At 38.0% G+C, this 18,448-nt stretch overlaps 2 protein-coding genes across 2 annotated transcripts; one reads left to right on the top strand and one right to left on the bottom strand.

Moving 5' to 3' along the window:
- The first annotated feature begins 3,941 nt into the window (after positions 1–3,941).
- On the top strand, positions 3,942–12,623 carry LOC130727725 (protein ESSENTIAL FOR POTEXVIRUS ACCUMULATION 1-like). The gene is made up of 9 exons (XM_057578960.1): positions 3,942–4,113; positions 5,257–5,345; positions 5,503–6,423; positions 6,506–6,635; positions 7,650–8,411; positions 8,557–11,260; positions 11,475–11,668; positions 11,816–11,875; positions 12,035–12,623. The coding sequence occupies exons 1-9, from the start codon at positions 4,044–4,046 to the stop codon at positions 12,391–12,393; spliced, it is 5,289 nt and encodes a 1,762-aa protein (XP_057434943.1). The 5' UTR covers positions 3,942–4,043; the 3' UTR covers positions 12,394–12,623.
- A 234-nt stretch (positions 12,624–12,857) lies between these two features.
- On the bottom strand, positions 12,858–14,885 carry LOC130727726 (uncharacterized). The gene is made up of 3 exons (XM_057578961.1): positions 14,382–14,885; positions 13,686–14,033; positions 12,858–13,528 (listed from the first exon to the last, which is right to left on the bottom strand). The coding sequence occupies exons 1-3, from the start codon at positions 14,643–14,645 to the stop codon at positions 13,016–13,018; spliced, it is 1,125 nt and encodes a 374-aa protein (XP_057434944.1). The 5' UTR covers positions 14,646–14,885; the 3' UTR covers positions 12,858–13,015.
- Between the last annotated feature and the right edge of the window lie 3,563 nt (positions 14,886–18,448).

The following is an 18,448-nucleotide window of genomic DNA, read 5'->3' as shown; positions in this document are numbered from 1 at the left end:
GCTTCAAATTTTGGCATCTCAAGTTTGAGAATGCCATACGTGATACTTCCAGTACCCCTTCAACGGAAAGGAATTGGATGAAGCAATTTTGATCACCTGAATTCAATTTCGGTCTCTGTGACCGAAATTAATGGTTTCTGAGACCAAAAATGATTTGGTTTTTGAAACCGCAAAAAATGCCAATTAACCAGGTTTGGCATATGTGTATGTGTGGTATCGTTCTATTCAATTTCTACATGGTTGTCTAATTTCTATTCGACCAAGGTTTTGTGAGTTCGGTCTCATAATTTGGATGAGTACATGAATGATATATATTGCCAATTGATCTTTGAGAGGTTTGGATACGTTACTGTTTATTTTTGGCAATAGATCATTCACGTGGTCATGTTGAATCCATTCAAAGGCTATGGATTGAATTTGGTTTTTAAATAAAATGGCTAAACTATCAAAGTAAGTCATCCAGTGTTGGTAAATTTTGGTGTTATTACTCAAAATGTTATTCCTCTCACTTCCTTCGAGAAACAACATTTTGGGGGCCTCTGTTAATACCAAATTTTATATTTATATATATCATGTGCCACCTAGTCGAAATATAGTACTGGCCATGTCGAAATATGGTACTGGTCATGTTGTTGAGATTATATGTTAAGAGTTCAAATGGCTTATATTTGTGTTAAATATTGTGTTAAATGGCCAAGAACTTTACTTTACTTTTATATTATCCAAATGGCAACCAGAAACATCAATGTTTCAAGGCAATTACCATATCCAAAGACATGTGCCACGTACAGGGAAGTTAGATGGGAACTTCACCATTTCAAGCAAGTTGGCGGTTATCAAGTAATGGGGTGTGGCACTACTTTGAGTTGATAGAATGGAAGCTGCTGGGAGTTATATATTATTTTGTAATCATGCCAAATAAATGGCTGTAGATTATGCAGTTATTTTCTAGTTCATTTGTAACCGTAGGATTAAAATGACAGTTCCATTTTTAGCTTTATAAATACTAGTTTGTAACTAGGATAAGGGGTTTGATTCCTAAATGACTGCAAAGCTCTAAAAAAGCCTTCAAGCCCACGGTTATGGCAAACGACTTCAACGAGTGTGCAGTAGACGGATTCCTTCCACCATTTACCATTCCAGTAATGATTTTTCTTTGTTCTTATTTGTTTTCTCTTTGATTACCTTTTGATTCCTTGCAATCTTTTTTATCTTCTTTTAAATTTCTACTTGTTTCTACATCTATTGCAATACTCACCGGAGTGTTGTTTCTTTCAAGTTGTCACCGGACAATTTCTTCCTTTTTCACTCTTGAAAACGCACATAAATTGCCTGTAAGCCGTCGGACTTGGAGAGCCCATAAAATAGGATCTGATCCTTGAAATAATTAATTTACATGTGATTTTACAAAAAATCAGTGTAAACAGTTGGGGACCTATCCTGCCCCAAAATACAGGCAATGTCGGTCAAATGTCAAACGCCTAAAACAGTAGGCTCTAGCTACCCATACCCCAAACCAAACGCATCGACCCTCAACCTCTCTGCTCATGGAGTCCAGGTCCTCGTCAGCAGCTCAGTAGTGATCCTTTCGCATCTGGTCCCCCCCGAACAACGAACCATGACGAGCCAGTTGTCGACCATCTGGCAGTTTGCCGACCGCCCAAACACAAACAGACAAACAAGGCAGTTCGAAGGTCAACTCACGGTATACAATATAATACAAACAACATGTGAAAGAGAAAATGGGGTATATATATATATATAGGTTCTGCATCGCCTATTCTAGTGTATATACATAGCATGTTATCAAATCACAATTAACAATCACATCTCCAGAACATCAACAAATAGAGTTAAATGAATGGCGTGCCAATGCAATTTATGCTGACACAGCTTCGGATGTCGTTACCCTCGCCCGACAACAGGACAATCCCGCAAGATTGCCTCTTAGGCTGGGCACCATTGAGTTGATCTTGACACAGATCTTATGCTAATCGTTTCCACTCGAGTGTCGCTTACTAACCTTGACATAGTTGGATCAGTCCTGACCCTTTCGGATTTACTATAACCTCGACGTTGCAAGAAACTTCGACAGGTCGATCCTAACCTTACGACCGACCACATCCCATGTCGTGTTCCGAAGTACCCGTAGGCACTCTCATGCATGAATAAATGAGTGCAATATGGATAGACAAACAACGATCATCCTCACTTGGATACGCATGTCTAGCTAGAGTATATTGTCTCTACGGTACCATAAGGTAAATGATGGTCTTAACCTAGAGGTTGATTTACCAGTAAAGTGTTAGAGTTCAATTATTCTACTGTGCCCGAAGGTATACTGTGGTTGTAAACCAAAACTGGCCTTAGCAGCTAATAACTAGAGAGGTTCTAAACGCACTTGGGGACTATTAAAGTAACCTTGACTCATCCTTGGGATGACCACATGAACTTATTCAAAGAGCAACAGGAGTGCCAAGCGCACTCAAGTTTTTGCCAATACTAAGATCCTAGACACATCCCGTTTTCCAAACTTATGATCCAATCCTAAGTCATCGTCAAAGAGATTATCATCATTATAAAAGTGTTCTAGATTGGTTTAGTGCGTTATGAGTTTCAATTACAAAATCAAGTCTTATTTCTTTTTGTTTTGAAAACTCTATAAGTCAAAAGATCCCAATAACTCCCAAGTAATCCCCCGAGAAGGTCTAGATCCCTTAACAAGGCATTGGCTCGGACCTTAGGTCAGGCCTGCCTAACAATCTATTAAGGTCCTATCATTGACATGACATAACCTAGTGTCTATTCTACACTCCGCAATTTAGATATACGCATGAGATCGGTCAGCACAGTTTAACAGAAAAGTATATGGACAAATACATCAAGTTCTATTGAGCGATCAAACAATAATATAGTGTTGTAAAACATAACCCTGTCCTAAAACTACAAAACAGTAAGGCAGAAACCATAGTAAACGGTCGAAGCCTCACAATCAATATTAGCATAAATCCTCAATCAATAATGACATAAGCCTTAATCAATCATAATCAATACAAGTCGGGTTTGAAAACGACTCGTGCTATCACTAAAACTAACTATAATACTATAATTAAACATAAACAGAATTGTCTGGAAAGTTTCACTTGATAACTCATCAAATCCTACTTCAGACTCATCTCACGCTTACACGACAACCTAGGCGTGAGTCGGAAGTTATTTATTTATCCTAATGCCAAAACTTTGGTCTTATAGTTATCACACTCAGAGAAGTCTAGCGTGCTTCCTGTTTGGTAGGAAGTCAATGGGTACGGGTGGGCATAGGTAGTATATACCGACCACCCGCTCCGTAGGTGAAAATTCATACTCGCACCCGCTCCATACCCACATGAATATTCATTAAGTGAGTTTTAACCGAATTTTAAAATATCTGTGGATATTCATAGGCGCCCAATACCCATGAATATATATGGATTCACATATATTTGTTCAAATGAAAATAATACTAAAAATAAATTTTAAGATTAGACTTTATAGTCAATCAATGTGTTAAAGCAAATACTTATTTTCTATCTCCTTTTGGGTTTAAGAGTTTCCATTTACCATTACTATTGTACAAGTTTACATGAAGGAGAACTATAACTCAAACACAAATTCATTATATATTAAACATAATATATGTAATATATTTTAATACTTTATATATCGCGTGAGTATCCATGGATATTGATACCTCAATATCTGTACCCGCCCTATTTGAGGTAGAGTGTAGAGATATTTTAATACTTTACATGATGGCTTATAAAAAAAAACCTCATCTTTACATGAAATATAAGACACCAAATAGATATGGATAGAGGTCCTTAATCCCAATTAAGGTAGGTGACGTGGACCAAAACATTCAATTAATTCATAATCCAAATTGAGGACTAACTTATATTCTATTCTCCCCCTTGTTGTCTTCCTTACCCTCTTCCTTCCTTCAATCGAATAGCGCTATAGCACCAACCAACTTCCCCTTGCTCTCTCGCCGCCGATCAACCACCATGTCTGACCGCTCCTCCGCCGCTCGCCTCCACATCTCCACCGCACCTCCTCCCTTCCAGATCTCCAAAGGTTCTCTCCGATTCCCTCTCCATTCTCATCCCCCACCCTAAACCCTAGCTTCTGTTCACCTATTCATATTCCTCATCCCAATTCCACTTAGGGTTTTGCTTTCTCTTCCCGTTTCCGAAAACCCATTTGATTAATTCATCAATTTCTCTGCACTCTGCTCATTTCTCACTCTTTCTGTTAACTGCTTGTTCGTGGCCACCGCTTCGGCCCATTTAAAAAAATTATTTTTTTCAGTTCTCTATGGGAACTTTAGTTCTGAAAGTTTAGATCTTTACACTGCACTGAGCATCACTGGTTTTTTGCAATGAAAAGCGCTATTAGGGTTTTTAGCTGGAAACTTTTGTTTTGTTGTGTCTGAAATCCGAAAATTTTGGTCTTTTGTTTACTGTTAGAAATTTTTTATTGGAGTTATTTGTTTATTACCACATTTGTTTGCTAAAATTCATGTACTCCACTTTTAGATTAAGATTAGGGTGTTGCCTCATGATTCCATTTGGCTTTGTTTGATATACTGCAGCATGCATAGAGTTGTCCTTGTCCTGCTCTCCTGAAATTATTGATGGTGCACTTGCTTTCTGACTCATTGATTTTTTTCCTGGAATTCTTTTGGATTATGCAGATTTTTTGGATTTGTATTATTGTCCCCTCCCAGTTTTGTGTTGTAGGCTAGCTAGCTTAATCACTTATATCAATTTTAGATTTATTGTGTTGTTCATTTGCCAATTTTGGGTAACTTTATCTCTGCTGTCCTTTTCCTACCTCATTTTTCCAATTTATCTTTTATTCGTACTGGTTTTCCGTTTTCACCAACACTTTGATTGATGTACTCAACATAATCAAACAACTGATTGGTTTGCCCTTTCAAGTAGATTTGCATACAAGAAGAGTTTTAGAAGGGTTGGCATCTTTTCTTTGCATGTGCTTTTACTATTTGCTTGTGAATTGAAGGAACAATAGATGGAAAAACGGTTAATTGCTTATGCCAAATGTCAATTTTTTTTTCTTCTATCTCGTATGCTTTCCTGTTTTTTGCGAAACTTGCATCAATACTTTTACTGCTACTAGATATACTTGGAGAGATTTTAAGATTGGTTAAAATATTCCATTCTATTATATTAACTGATCTTCTATCGCATATGGCAGATTTCCAAGGCTCTGACAATCCGATTCCACTTTCCCCGCAGTGGCTTCAGCCGAAGCCAGGGGAGAATAAACCTGGAACAGGAAATGTGGTGTGTAATCACTACTTATTACTTCTGGAATTTTATTTTAGTCTGTTCGTACTTTTGTAAAATGTACTATTTTGATTTTTTGTGTGTGCACATCACTCCAGAAATAGCTTATAATTGCTTTTAAGCCTGTTTCTGTTTTTTATTTCTCTTGACTCAGGAAAACCATGTGTTCTCTACTCCGGCATATGACAATCCCTCTGAGACTGTTAAGACATCTGGAATTGGAGAGGATGTCCCTGATGGCCATAAGAGAAAGGATGTCTTTAGGCCATCCGTGCTTGACTCTGAAAATGGGCGCCGTGACCGTTGGCGGGATGAAGAAAGAGACACTAAGTCCTCCATGCGCAACGATCGTTGGAGGGATGGAGACAAGGACCAAGGTGATGCTCGGAAAGTGGACCGATGGGCAGAAAACCCATCCGCAAGGCACTTTGGAGAAACACGTCGTGGTACACCTGATAGATGGAATGATTCAGGTAATAGAGACATGAACACTGATCAGAAGCGTGAGAGTAAGTGGAACACGCGCTGGGGTCCAGATGATAAGGAGCTTGAAGCTCATCGTGAAAAATGGAATGACTCTGGTAAAAATGGTGATCAGAGCATGGACAAAGGTTTGTCTCACATTTCCTATCCTAGCAAGGATGAAAAGGAAGGGGATCATTATCGGCCATGGAGGTCTAACTCCTCACTAAGCCGTGGAAGGGTAGAGTCTCCCCATAACCAGAATGTGACACCTAACAAACAAGGGCCTGCATTTTACTCTGGGAGGGGCCGTGGGGAGGATACACCTCCTGTCAATACTCTCGGACGTGCTCGGCTTGGCTCTGGTGGTAGCTCTATAAATAGCACCTATATGCATTCTCAATACCCTGGAACTGTATTGGATAAATTTGAAAGTGAGCATGGAGAAGCTCGTCCCTTTAGATACACTAGGACTAATATGCTTGATGTGTATAGAGTGACTGATGTGCATACAGATAGAAAACTAGTGGATGATTTTCTGCAGGTACCTCCTCTTACGCAGGATGAACTGGTGGAGCCTCTAGCTCTTTGTGAACCAAATTCTGAGGAACTGGTAATTGATGTTAAATTTACATCATTTCTGGATGCCACTGTCATTTCTAGTGGTTTACTAGATTACTTTTCTGTTTGAACAGTCTGTCTTAATGGGCATTGACAAAGGGGAAATATTGAGCAGCAGTGCACCTCAGGTGTCAAAGGATGGACGGAACTCAACAGAATATCCACATTCTAGACGAATGAAGCTTGGAAATGCATCTGTGCAAGGTATGTTAAGAATATAAGCTTTCACAGATTCGTGTTTACTGTTTACGGTGGTTAGTTTTAGAAACTTAGAACTAGATTGCTTTAGCAGGGAGGTTTTGACCACTTGACATTGACTATCCTGGAAATTGTATATTTATTACCTCGGCATGATACATTACTATTCAAATTTTGTTCTATGTATTTTGAAGGCGATCTTTACATTTTGTTTTTGTTTTGGCTTAATTACAACTTTGGTCCCCGACGTTTACCAATGCCACGATTTTGGTCCCTCACCTAATTTAATTACATGGATGGTCCCCGACATTGTAGGTTGCGTGCAACGTTAGTCCTACCGTTTATTTCTTAATGGAGGAGGCTTACGTGGACGTCTAGTTGGAGAGAAAAAGGAGATCTGAGGAGAGAGGGGAGCACGTGAGTATCACGTGAACCTTATATGAACCCATTATACCTAAATCTGAAACCCTAGGGATCTAAATCGCGTTACCTTCTTCGTTCCAGGGAGGTCAGGGGTTTGGGTATAATGGGTTCATATAAGGGTCACGTGATACTCACGTGCTTCCCTCTCTCCTCATACCTCATTTCTCTCTCCAACTGGACGTCCACGTAAGCCTCCTCCATTAAGAAATAAACAGTAGGACTAACGTTGCACACGGCCTACAACGTCGGGGACCATCCATGTAATTAAATTAGGTGGGGGACCAAAATCGTGGCATTGGTAAACGTCGGGGACCAAAGTTGCAATTAAGCCTTTTGTTTTTAATGTTAATGGGTTTGATGAGTGTCTTCGCACGTGCATGGTTGCTATTATCTCACTAGTGGTTCTGACCCCCCTTTTTTGGCATCTGCTAAGGTTTATTATATTGTCTATCTCATCTTATTTGATTTCCACTTGCATGTCTGTAACTCGAATAGTTTTCTCCCCCCACTTAAATATATTATACAATGCTGCATTTAACAACTATGAAGACAGACTTTTGTGTATCTGGAGGAGTTTTTAATACTTTATCTTTATAGATAGAGGTGAAGATGGAGGTTCTTACAAAGTAGCTGATGAGGTGCCAAGTAATAGAGAATCAACCTTTGAAGAAAATAATTCTGTTCATCCTCCTGCTGCATGGCGTGCCACACCCCTGGGTGCACATGCAAGCAATCTCATGCATGATAGCAGAAATGTGCTTGGTGATGTCAGGCCAAGAAACTCAGATGTGAGCTGGTCGCAGCAGCCAAAAGATCCTCGTTCTCAGTGGGACAATAATTTGGAATACTTATCTAGTGAAAATTCCTTTGTTAAGAGGCAACTAACTGGCGTTTTGGACAGTGAACTTGAAACCAGGAGAGTTCCACAGACTTCTCCAGAGGAGTTATCCCTTTTTTATAGAGATCCTCAGGGTCGAGTTCAGGGCCCATTCAAAGGAATTGATATTATTGGATGGTTAGAGGCTGGGTATTTTGGTATTGATTTACCAGTTCGTCTGGAAAGTGCAGCTCCTGACTCACCATGGTTGCAACTTGGTGATGCCATGCCCCATTTACGAGCTAAAGGTGGACCGCCACCTGGGTTTTCTTCAACAAAAGTTGATTCTACAGAGGCACCTGGTTGGCAAAATTCCAGTATCTTCGGAAACATTAATTCTGGTTTGAGTGAGGCTGGGATGTTGAGAAATGATTCCATACATAGACAGAGTTCTGGTACAGAAGCTGAAAATAGGTTTTTGGAGTCACTCATGTCTGGTAGCAAGAGCAGTCCCACACTTGAAAGTCTGACATTGCCAGAAGGTTAGTACTGTTTTTTTCCCAATAATTTGAATATTTAATGTATTGATGTGCACTATTGTTTCTCTCCACAATATCTTCAATACACTGATGATTGTGTACTGAGGTTCTCTGATTTTACTCTAATCATGTTGTGTATGCTTTGAAGGTTTACAAGGATTTATGGGAAATAATTCTGGTAATATGGGCCCGTCAGGAGTTGATGGTGGAAGCGATCCTTACTTGCTGGCCAAAAGGCTGGCACTTGAACGACAGAGGTCCTTACCCAATCCTTATCCATATTGGCCAGGGGTAGAAGCTCCATCTCTTCCGCCGAAATCAGACATTGTTCCAGATGCATCACAACATTCAAAACTCTTGCCTTCGTTGAGTGACAATTCTCGTCAGTTTCAGTCCCAAAATTCTGAGTTGTTCTCAATCATCCAAGGATTATCCGACAGGGCATCCACTGGTTTGAATAATGGTGTTCCTGGATGGACAAATTATCCCATACAAGGTGGATTGAATCCCTTTCAGAATAAGATTGACTTGCATCATGATCAGAATTTTCTTCAAATGCCATTTGGAATTCATCAACAAAGGTTGCAAGCACCAAACCAATTGCCTTTAAATAACTTCATTTCACAAACTGCAGATAATCCATCTAGCATTTTGGCAGCAGAGAAATTACTTTCTTCCGGTTTATCGCAAGATCCCCAAATGGTAAATATGTTGCAACAGCAATACTTGCTGCAGTTGCATTCTCAGGCAACTGCTCCTACGCAGCAGATGCCTATGTTAGATAAACTTCTATTACTGAAGCAGCAACAGCAGCAGGAGGAGCAACAGTTGTTACTACGTCAACAACAGCAACTGCTTTCTCAAGTGCTTCAAGACCATCAGTCTCACCAGCGCCTTGGCAATTTATCTTATGGACAGCTGCAGGGAGGTGGAATACCAGGGGGGAATTTGCATGGGATTTCTTCTCAATTTCAACCACCTCAACAAATTTTTCCGATGAGCTCTCAGACTCCGATTCACAATGTGCATGATGAGCGTAATAATGGTTCTTTGAATTCACCTCTGCAAGTAAGTCAGGACACTGGCTATAATATAAACAGCGAATCTTCTGTGCAGCTGCAACACCAATTATTCGGCAATCATCAGAATAACTGGGTCCCTGCTATTCCTGAGCAAATTAATGAAAAGTACCAGGAAACATTGCCTGCATCAGCTTCTGTTGAAAGTTCCCTATTGCATGAGCAGAATAGAACAGAAGAGGAACCTGACATTGCACAGAAACCTCTTTCTGTTTTTGACTGTGCTGCTAAATCTGCAGAGCAGATGCCAGACAACAATTGTACGTCTGGTAGTACTCTTGTGAGTACAATTTCTGAGTCTGGTGAGCATTCTCAGGCTGTGCAATGTGCTGAACCTGCGGTTGCTGTGTCTGCTGCTGAATATTGTGAGATTCAGTTACCACTAGCAAGTCATCTTGGTAAGGATGCGGGGATCAATTCTGATAGTATTGAAGAGCAGCAGGCTGGAAGAGACAGCTCAAATGTTGAGCCCCCTGTAGTGGATGTAAAAAATGTTGAAGCACTTGTACCTAAGAAGGCTAATGAAAAAAAATCTAAGAAGCAAAAATCTTCCAAATCCCAGTCTTCCGATCAAACAAAGGGATTGCTAAAAAATGTGACTCTGCAGCAGCCAAAGAAGTCAGAAGCTGAAAATGCAAATTATAGTGAAAGCAATTTAAAGGAAGTCGGCAAGGTTGAAGCAGCTAAGGGAACAAGAAGTAAAGATAGTCAATCTGGAGTTGCTACCTCTGAGGCAGCTGATCATCAAGTAGTTGGTGGTCTCCCTGCTAATATTTCACGAAGCATCACTGAAACTGTCATTGAGAGTGATCTGAAGGCAGGAAGTTCTTTTGCCACACATAATAATGAATTACCTTCAGGGAGAGCTTGGAAACCTGCTCCTGGTTTCAAGGCGAAGTCTTTATTAGAAATTCAACAGGAAGAGCAAAAAAAGGCACAGATGGAGATGCCTGTTGCCGAGGTTACTGCTTCTGTCAATTCCCTGAATTTGACAACTCCCTGGGTTGGCGGTGTGGCTAATCCAGACTCTTCAAAGGTTTCTGTTGAAACTTACAGAGAATATCTGGCTAAACCTGAAACTCCTCAAAATAGCAAAAGCAAGAAAAGCCAATTACATGATCTATTGGCAGAAGATGTAAAAAAATCTAGTGAAAGAGATGGTGAGGTTCCAGACATTTTACTGTCCTCACAATATATAGCTGTCCATTCAGAACCAATAGATGAAGGAGACTTCATTGAAGCTAAAGACACTAAAAGAAGCCGGAAAAAGTCTTCAAAATCAAAGGGTTCAGGGTCTAAGGTCTCACTGCCAGTTGCTGCTTCTAAAGTGCCGATAAGTTCAAGTCCCATTGAAAAGGGAAAAAGCTCCCGCAATTTGCTGCAGGAGAAAGAACAACTGCCTGCCATACCTTCTGGACCCTCTCTTGGAGATTTTGTTCTATGGAAAGGAGAACCAACAAGCCCATCTCCTTCTCCTGCATGGAGTACTGATTCTGCTAAGATTTCTAAACCCTTGTCATTAAGGGACATTCTAAAGGAGCAGGAGAAAAAGTCTTCTTCTGCAGTCCCCCCAAGCCAAGTGTCTACCCTTCAGAAAATACAGCCTGCCCAAGCTGCTCGGAGTAGTGGTCCTTCATGGACAGTTTCAGCTTCATCTCCGTCGAAAGCTGCACCTTCTGGCCAGATAAACTCCCAAGCTTCTCAATCAAAACACAAAGGGGATGATGACTTATTCTGGGGTCCAGTTGAGCAATCCAAGCTAGAAAATAAGCAGTATGACTTCTGTCTCTTTGTATTGCCATTACTGTTTGCTATATGCATGATACACTATGGTCACTACACTTTAATATATTGGTTTGGGAACACTTATTATTCCTAGATTGCCTTGGACATTGACACTATACATGTGCAATTGTTGTATTTAGAAAAACATGCAGCATCTTGATGGGCAACTTGATTCAGTGTTCATTTTATTGTTTGTAAGCAGGTCAGGTTTCCCTCAACTTGCAAGCCAGGGGAGCTGGGGTTCCAAGAATGTTCCTGTGAAAGGTAATTCACCGGGACCACTAAATCGACAAAAATCAGGGAGTAGTAAACTAACAGAGCAGTCTCTATCAGCATCACCTGCCTCTTCTCAATCATTGCTGAAATCAAAAAAAGATGCCATGACTAAGAATTCTGGTAAGGATATATAGCTCATTATTTGTTTCTACATTCTTCATTTCACTTGCTGGCAGTTCTGTTTAATTGAGCCTTTTCCCACTTCTGATTGTATCATTGATGATGGTCTAAAGATAATGAGCTATTTTTTCTTTTTGAAATTTTCAGAAGCCATGGACTTCAGAGTTTGGTGTGAGAATGAGTGTGTCAGGCTTATTGGGACGAAAGGTACGAACCATTTCAGACTTAAAATTCCTTTTCTATTATTTGATGGTTAATCCAGATGTAGGCTGATTTAAGAATGTTGCGTGACAAATATGTTTAGTCAGGCATGTGGTGGTCCCATTATCTTTAATTTCATTCTAACTATAATTCTTGGGGTGGCAGATACAAGTTTCCTTGAGTTTTGCTTGAAGCAATCCAGATCTGAAGCGGAGATGTTTCTGATAGAAAACCTCGGAACATATGATCCTGATCATGAATTCATTGAAAAATTCCTCAACTACATGGAGTTACTACCACCAGATGTTTTGAAAATCGCTTTTCAGACACAGAATGATGGAGAAGTAGCTGGAGGCATGATATCTGGAAATGCAGATTTACGCGCTATGGGACACACTGAGGTATCTGTGTCAAAAGGTGGAAAGAAGGGTAAGAAAGGGAAAAAGGTTAGTGCTGCAGTTTTGGGATTCAATGTCGTAAGTAACCGGATCATGATGGGTGAGATCCAGACAGTAGAAGACTAATATTAACATAGGTTGTTGTGGAACATGTACATGTGTTTTGGCTGTAATTTGTAAATCAACTCTTTTAGGATTTTTTGTTTTTTGTTTTTTTAACACAGCAGAAGCATTAATTGGATCTCTGCTGAAGCAATTTTGTCATCTTAATTTAGCATTGTTGGATGTTTAATTATGATGAGATAGATGTAATCCAAATCAGGCTTAACTTATTACCACTCCTTTGATTTTCTTCATTGGTTCTTGAGACCTTCATCAGTATACTGGTAGTGTTTAAATGCCTACTATCGAAATGATTTAGGGTTAACTTTGGATTCAGTTGGCACAAGTGTAAATAAAAGTCGTTACCACTCACTGATGCAAAAAAGTGAACAGAACTTTTATTATTAACTAGGACTAGGATGAAAGTCAGTTTTTGCACATTGTATTCAATTGGTATCTAAACTCCTTTAATTGCCACACAAAATTCATTCCTGTCACCAAAAAGTTCCTTGTTAAAAAAAGGTGAATCACTTATATTGCAAGTATAGGACACAACCAATACAAAACATTCCTTTCACCTATACTTGTCTAAGTTGTATTTACACTTCCTAGAGTTGAGGAGCTGAGAGTAACATGAAGCAAAATCCTAACCCATTCCTATTGTTTGCTCTGCACCATCATGATCTCTCTCCAAATCAGAGGGTGGCAGAAAGCAATCCATAGACAACCCCAAAATGTTAAAATCAACCTCTTCGATCTTCCATGTTTCCTCGATCATCCGCTTGTGATTATGTGACGTGCCATACCTGTAAAGTGTGGCTACTGTCTTCCCACTGTGCGCTATGCTAATGCCATCGACATGTCTGTAATCTTCAATCATAGACTCTATGCTTGTTTCCCAGAAAACAGAGTCTTTTCCTTTAACAGGTTTCATTTTCACCAACTTTGTGTCCTCAAATTTGACAAGTAGTCCAGTGCGTTGGCTGAAGTACCCCAATATTGTGTGCATTATAATTTCAGTGTTGGAGGTGCTCTGTGCTTGGAGGATGTGTTGTTCTGTTTGTATCTTGAGCATGAAACATACTTCATTGTTAATGGTGTTCTCTCCTACACTTTCAGCGTCTAGGAACAAGTTAGCTATACACCTTGGGTCCAGCCCCTGGCAATAACAACCACATACAAACCAAGGAAGTAAAAAACAATTGAGGATCATGTATTAATTTGAAGGATTTGACTGTGCACATAGAAATACAATATAAAATCAAGTGTTTTCACTTCATAGGCTTTTAGGATGGCCGGTTCATGAAACACGGTACCTGGAAGAAGCGACGAAGGGGTCTTGGAGGGCCTTTGTTTGCATGAAAAGGTTGAGAAGAAGATTGATTCCACGAAACCTTCCCATTACTGCCTGCACTGACCTTGTAACTGGAAACAACCAATTCCAAGAACCATAAATCAGGGTTCTTTTGCCACAGTACAAAGCCTCCTACTTCAGGTTTACCTCTTGATTGAACACTTTCATCCTCACATTGACCTTGATGAATCTCTGATGAATATATCTTCACTTGCCCCATTGCATACATGCTTTTCAGTGAATTCAATGCTGCTACTCCTCCGGTGGCGGCCACGTACTGCTGAACTATGTATTTAGCTGTAGAATCTCTCTGCTCATTCAATGAAACTATTGTTAATTATAATGAATGACCATAGAATACACTAAGACTGGGTTAGATCAAATGTAAACTACTCAAATGTAAAAGCTAGTGAAATTTTAGGCATGGAAATGGTTTGATTTTTAATTAAAAATTGAAAATACTATAGTATAATTTCGATGGATTCAAGGTAATCTGAATCCTATTGGTAATGCACTAGGCCTATGTATATGTCTGTGTCTACCGTATAATGGCTGTTTGGATTATTTTTATACAAATTGATTCTAAGCATAGAACTAATAATGAAATTAAGCTTATATGAATAGTTTCGGAGTGACGGAATTGATTTTGCGTGCTTACAATGGAACAATCTCTGAGGGGGCGAGTCAAAGTATTGTCGGATTGAACCTGAAGAGGAATGAGGGGGGCACCAACAAGCTTAAGCAATGCCAAAAATTCATTGTTTGAGGGTAATGAGGATGATGATTTATCAGTGTTCATGAGAGTTCGAATGTTCTGCCACCGATTGAAGCCATTGCCTCCCAACATCTCCTCAGGAATTGGAACCTCAAGAACCGTTTCCAACCCATCTACCTTGTCAAAATTAGGACACATTTTCCTCATTGCTTCTTATATTCTTTGGAAATGAACCAATATTAACTTAAATTAAGAGATTCAGCTAACACAAATTAACAAAACAAAAAAAATGAATCAAGAAAGAAGGAAGGGAATCCTTTTGAGAAAAATGGAATTCTCCTTCCTCTTTCTCAATGCCTTGCCTTCACAGGCTGAGTTTATTTACTCACACAGCCAAACAAATGTTTTGAGGCATAACACAATGGAATGAATAATGATGTCCTTAGTGAAACACAGAACGAGGAGGAGGCTTTGCGTTTTGTTTCCTAGGTGCTCCTTACGTTGCGCGTAGCTTTAGGTTCGTTTCCTTTCTTTTTTCTTTGCGGAAATTTAGCGAGCACAAAATGAGCGATACTGATCTTGTCTTACTTTGTTCATTCCTTTATTTCTTTCTTGGACTAATCTTGTAAAATGAATGTTTTTTTTTTGTTAGCAATGAGCCAATGACAACAATATTCAAGTACCTTTTTTAACTATGCATCTCTAAGATATATTAGATGTCTTTCTAGTTTAAATCAGTTATTGGACCTTTTCTATTTGGTCAATTCTTTATATGTGCTTCTAACTATTTTCTCCATATATATATTACTATATCACCTGTTCTTACATGAACAATGATGACATTTCTCTAGGGTTTATGGTAGCCATTGTTGAACATAAGAGAGAACCTTCTTTATTATGAATGGGGGTTAGCCTTTTATAGTGGGGCTGAACCCTAAACCTAAATCTATTATATTTGGGCCTTATCTATGCTCTATTGGGCCTTAGTATTGACCCATACGCCTAACTAAGCCTATATGGACACTAACGAGCTCCTTCGTTGACTCGCCTTACTTAGCGTTGTCCTAACGTTAAGGTCTCGCAAGTATCTTGTTTGGCGGGACCTGTCTATCACCTAAGATAAGGCTTAAGTATCTTTTTTCTAATGGGATATACCTTAACTTTTTATGTAATGATTGTATATATTTATAATCTAATTAAAAGTTTATTTAATCACTCATTCATTTTAACATTCCTAACTACACTGAACTTACTTACTAGTTGCTTTTGACCATCAAACATTACATTCCATACAACCTACACTTTCATAGTTATGCAGTTATATTTTCCCTTTTAAGTTAAAGTGTTAGTTTTCTGTAACATATCATACATTCTTTCTTTTCATTTATTTTACTCAGTTAAAATAACTTACATATTTCTCTATCTCTTCATTAGAAGCAGGGGTAAAACCAGAAAAAAATAGGTAAGAATCGCGAAAATTTAACACATTATTTAAAATTAGCAGTTAATAGTTAGAACAATTAGTATAAAAATTGAGAAGGGAAAAAACAACATTTATATAGTATTTTATAAATAATAAGTTTTCTTAGGATGCGACTACCCCCATCGGTCAGTCCCTAAATGTAAGTGTTAACAAAAGATTAAAATTAATAATATGAAGTGTAGACACATGTTATGTTATTGTGGGTTTTTAAAAATAAAAATAAAAAAATTAAAGACAGTGGAACGGAAAAAAACATCTCCAAATTATCATAGGATAGGTTGCTAATGGTATGCTGGGAAGACCAACAGAGACTCACTTATAAATAGAAGCATCAAGAACGCTGAAGAGGATTGTGTCAATCCAAGTTGTCTATATTATTATAGTTTATTGACAACAACTTTTTATATCCACAAATATTTTTTCTGTCATTTTATTTTCATATACGTATTACTTTTCTTTTACAATCACATTACTCATAATATATTTTATTTTCCTCTCTTCAATTCTTAACTCTATTGTTTGGGTATAGATGAAATCGGTGTGAAGCAATCTTTTTTCCTATTGACAAATCAGAACATAGGTGATAGGTGGGCAGCAAGCAAAGATAAAAAAAATGTGGATAAGAACATGCAGCGCAATTGCCACAGGGTTCATAGGTCAGATATGGATTTTAGTGTTTGTTTGTAAATGCTGAGTGGGTGTAAATCAGGAAGATATTAAGGTATTGTTTAAAAGCTAAAGTGAACTAATCGCTATGTGTTTAAACTAACTTATATTAAGAGAAATTTTCTTTTTTTATAATTTCAGACGTAACTTCTGTGTCCTGAGTCAGAATTAACCAAGGCTTATAGCAAAGGATCATTTTCTTTGTTGTTTGGAAACCCTTGTCTCTTTGTCCACGTAGGTTTCTATAATGAACTTTGTCTCATTGCAAATATATGGTGAATACAAGTAAATATCAAGTCAAGTGCATCATAAATTAAATGATTTATTGAAAAATTAAAGCTAAAATAACAGGGGTATTGAGACAGATTCATTCTTTTGCCGTTGGGGGGATATGCTGTATTGAACTTGTCAACCTATCGCTGGACACACCTTGTTTTTTCTTCTTAATCCCAATATATATTATTTCTAATTCGTACTAGTATTAATTTGTCTGTCCGTTTGAGTTTATACCTTTACAAATTTTCAACCGTTATCTTTTTTTTTAAGGAAAACTACTATCTTAATACAGTGTGATTTGGTAATATGTTGTGCTTGGAAAATATAGTTCAAGAGAATAAACGTGAAAGCTTGGATTTCGTCAAGTCCCAAACACACACTAACGCATCATATTAATTGAGTTAAGCAACTCAGATTAATTTGAGTGAAGTGAAGCATTGTATAGCTAGGTTGTATAGATTGCTTATATTCTATATGGCACTTTGAGCTCATATCTTTTTTTTCAATGGTAGCTCATATTAATAGTGCTAAACAACCCAAATTAGACAATTAAGGATGGAAATGTTCTAATGTTTGTTTGTGCTTGTTGTAGTACCTTAATCCAGATCAAGGCGTGGTACCCTAAAATGATATATAGCAATAGAAAACATACAATTCAAACCTAAAGGAAGAGGATGGGGAAAGATTTAGAGGTTTAATATGAGTGGAGTATGAAGGAAGAAGATCCTGACATGAAAGGAATTTGGATAATCTCTCAGAATTGCAAGTTGAACTAAAAACCTTAATTTTCATATTGTGTATTATATAACATAAACAAGCTTAAAAAGTCTATGTTATTAATTCATTAAGTCGATTATTAACCTTTTTAAAATTGCAATAATAAATCCTTTCACATTTTTTTAACAAAATTATAGCTTAAAATATCACATAGGGTACTACACAAAAAAAAATTATGGATACCACATAATTTACCATGTTTTTTTAACTTTAAATTTCGGCAGTTTCATATCTACATTTTTGTATAGATCATTACACGTTAGCTAAGCCGTACTTAATATTTTCTTTAATAAATTATTTTTACAATTTTGACTCAGGTATGATGAAGTTAAATTAGGCTATGTTTGAAGTAGTGGTACATAATGGAGCGGAACGGAATGAAATATAATGGAACAGAGCGGAGCGGAACGGAATGAAATGAAAATTTCATTCCTTTGTTTGGATGTTTGACGACGGAGCGGAACAAATTAACCCTTCAATTGTTTGGATAATTGACGAAGCGGAATGAATTATGAATTCTTTATTCCTATATTACCCTTTTTTATTCTTATAACTTTTTTTTATGAACTATAATTTTCTTCACGTCTATTGTCTACATAGCTAGCCATCTGATGGTCATTTTCTAATCTACACCAAAAGTAAAAAAAAATGTCAATTCTCTTATTCATTTTTTTCTTCATCATCCATCTGCTATATAGTTGTTGAGAAATATCAGAAGGAGCGAAAAAAACCAATAAGAACACAACAGCAAAGGAATGAAATATATAGCAATATTATAAGATGAAGAACAATAAACGAAACATCAAAA

Source organism: Lotus japonicus, chromosome 1 (genome assembly GCF_012489685.1).
Source record: "Lotus japonicus ecotype B-129 chromosome 1, LjGifu_v1.2".
NCBI classification, from domain to species: domain Eukaryota; kingdom Viridiplantae; phylum Streptophyta; class Magnoliopsida; order Fabales; family Fabaceae; genus Lotus; species Lotus japonicus.
This window is presented reverse-complemented; position numbering and strand designations above follow the sequence as displayed.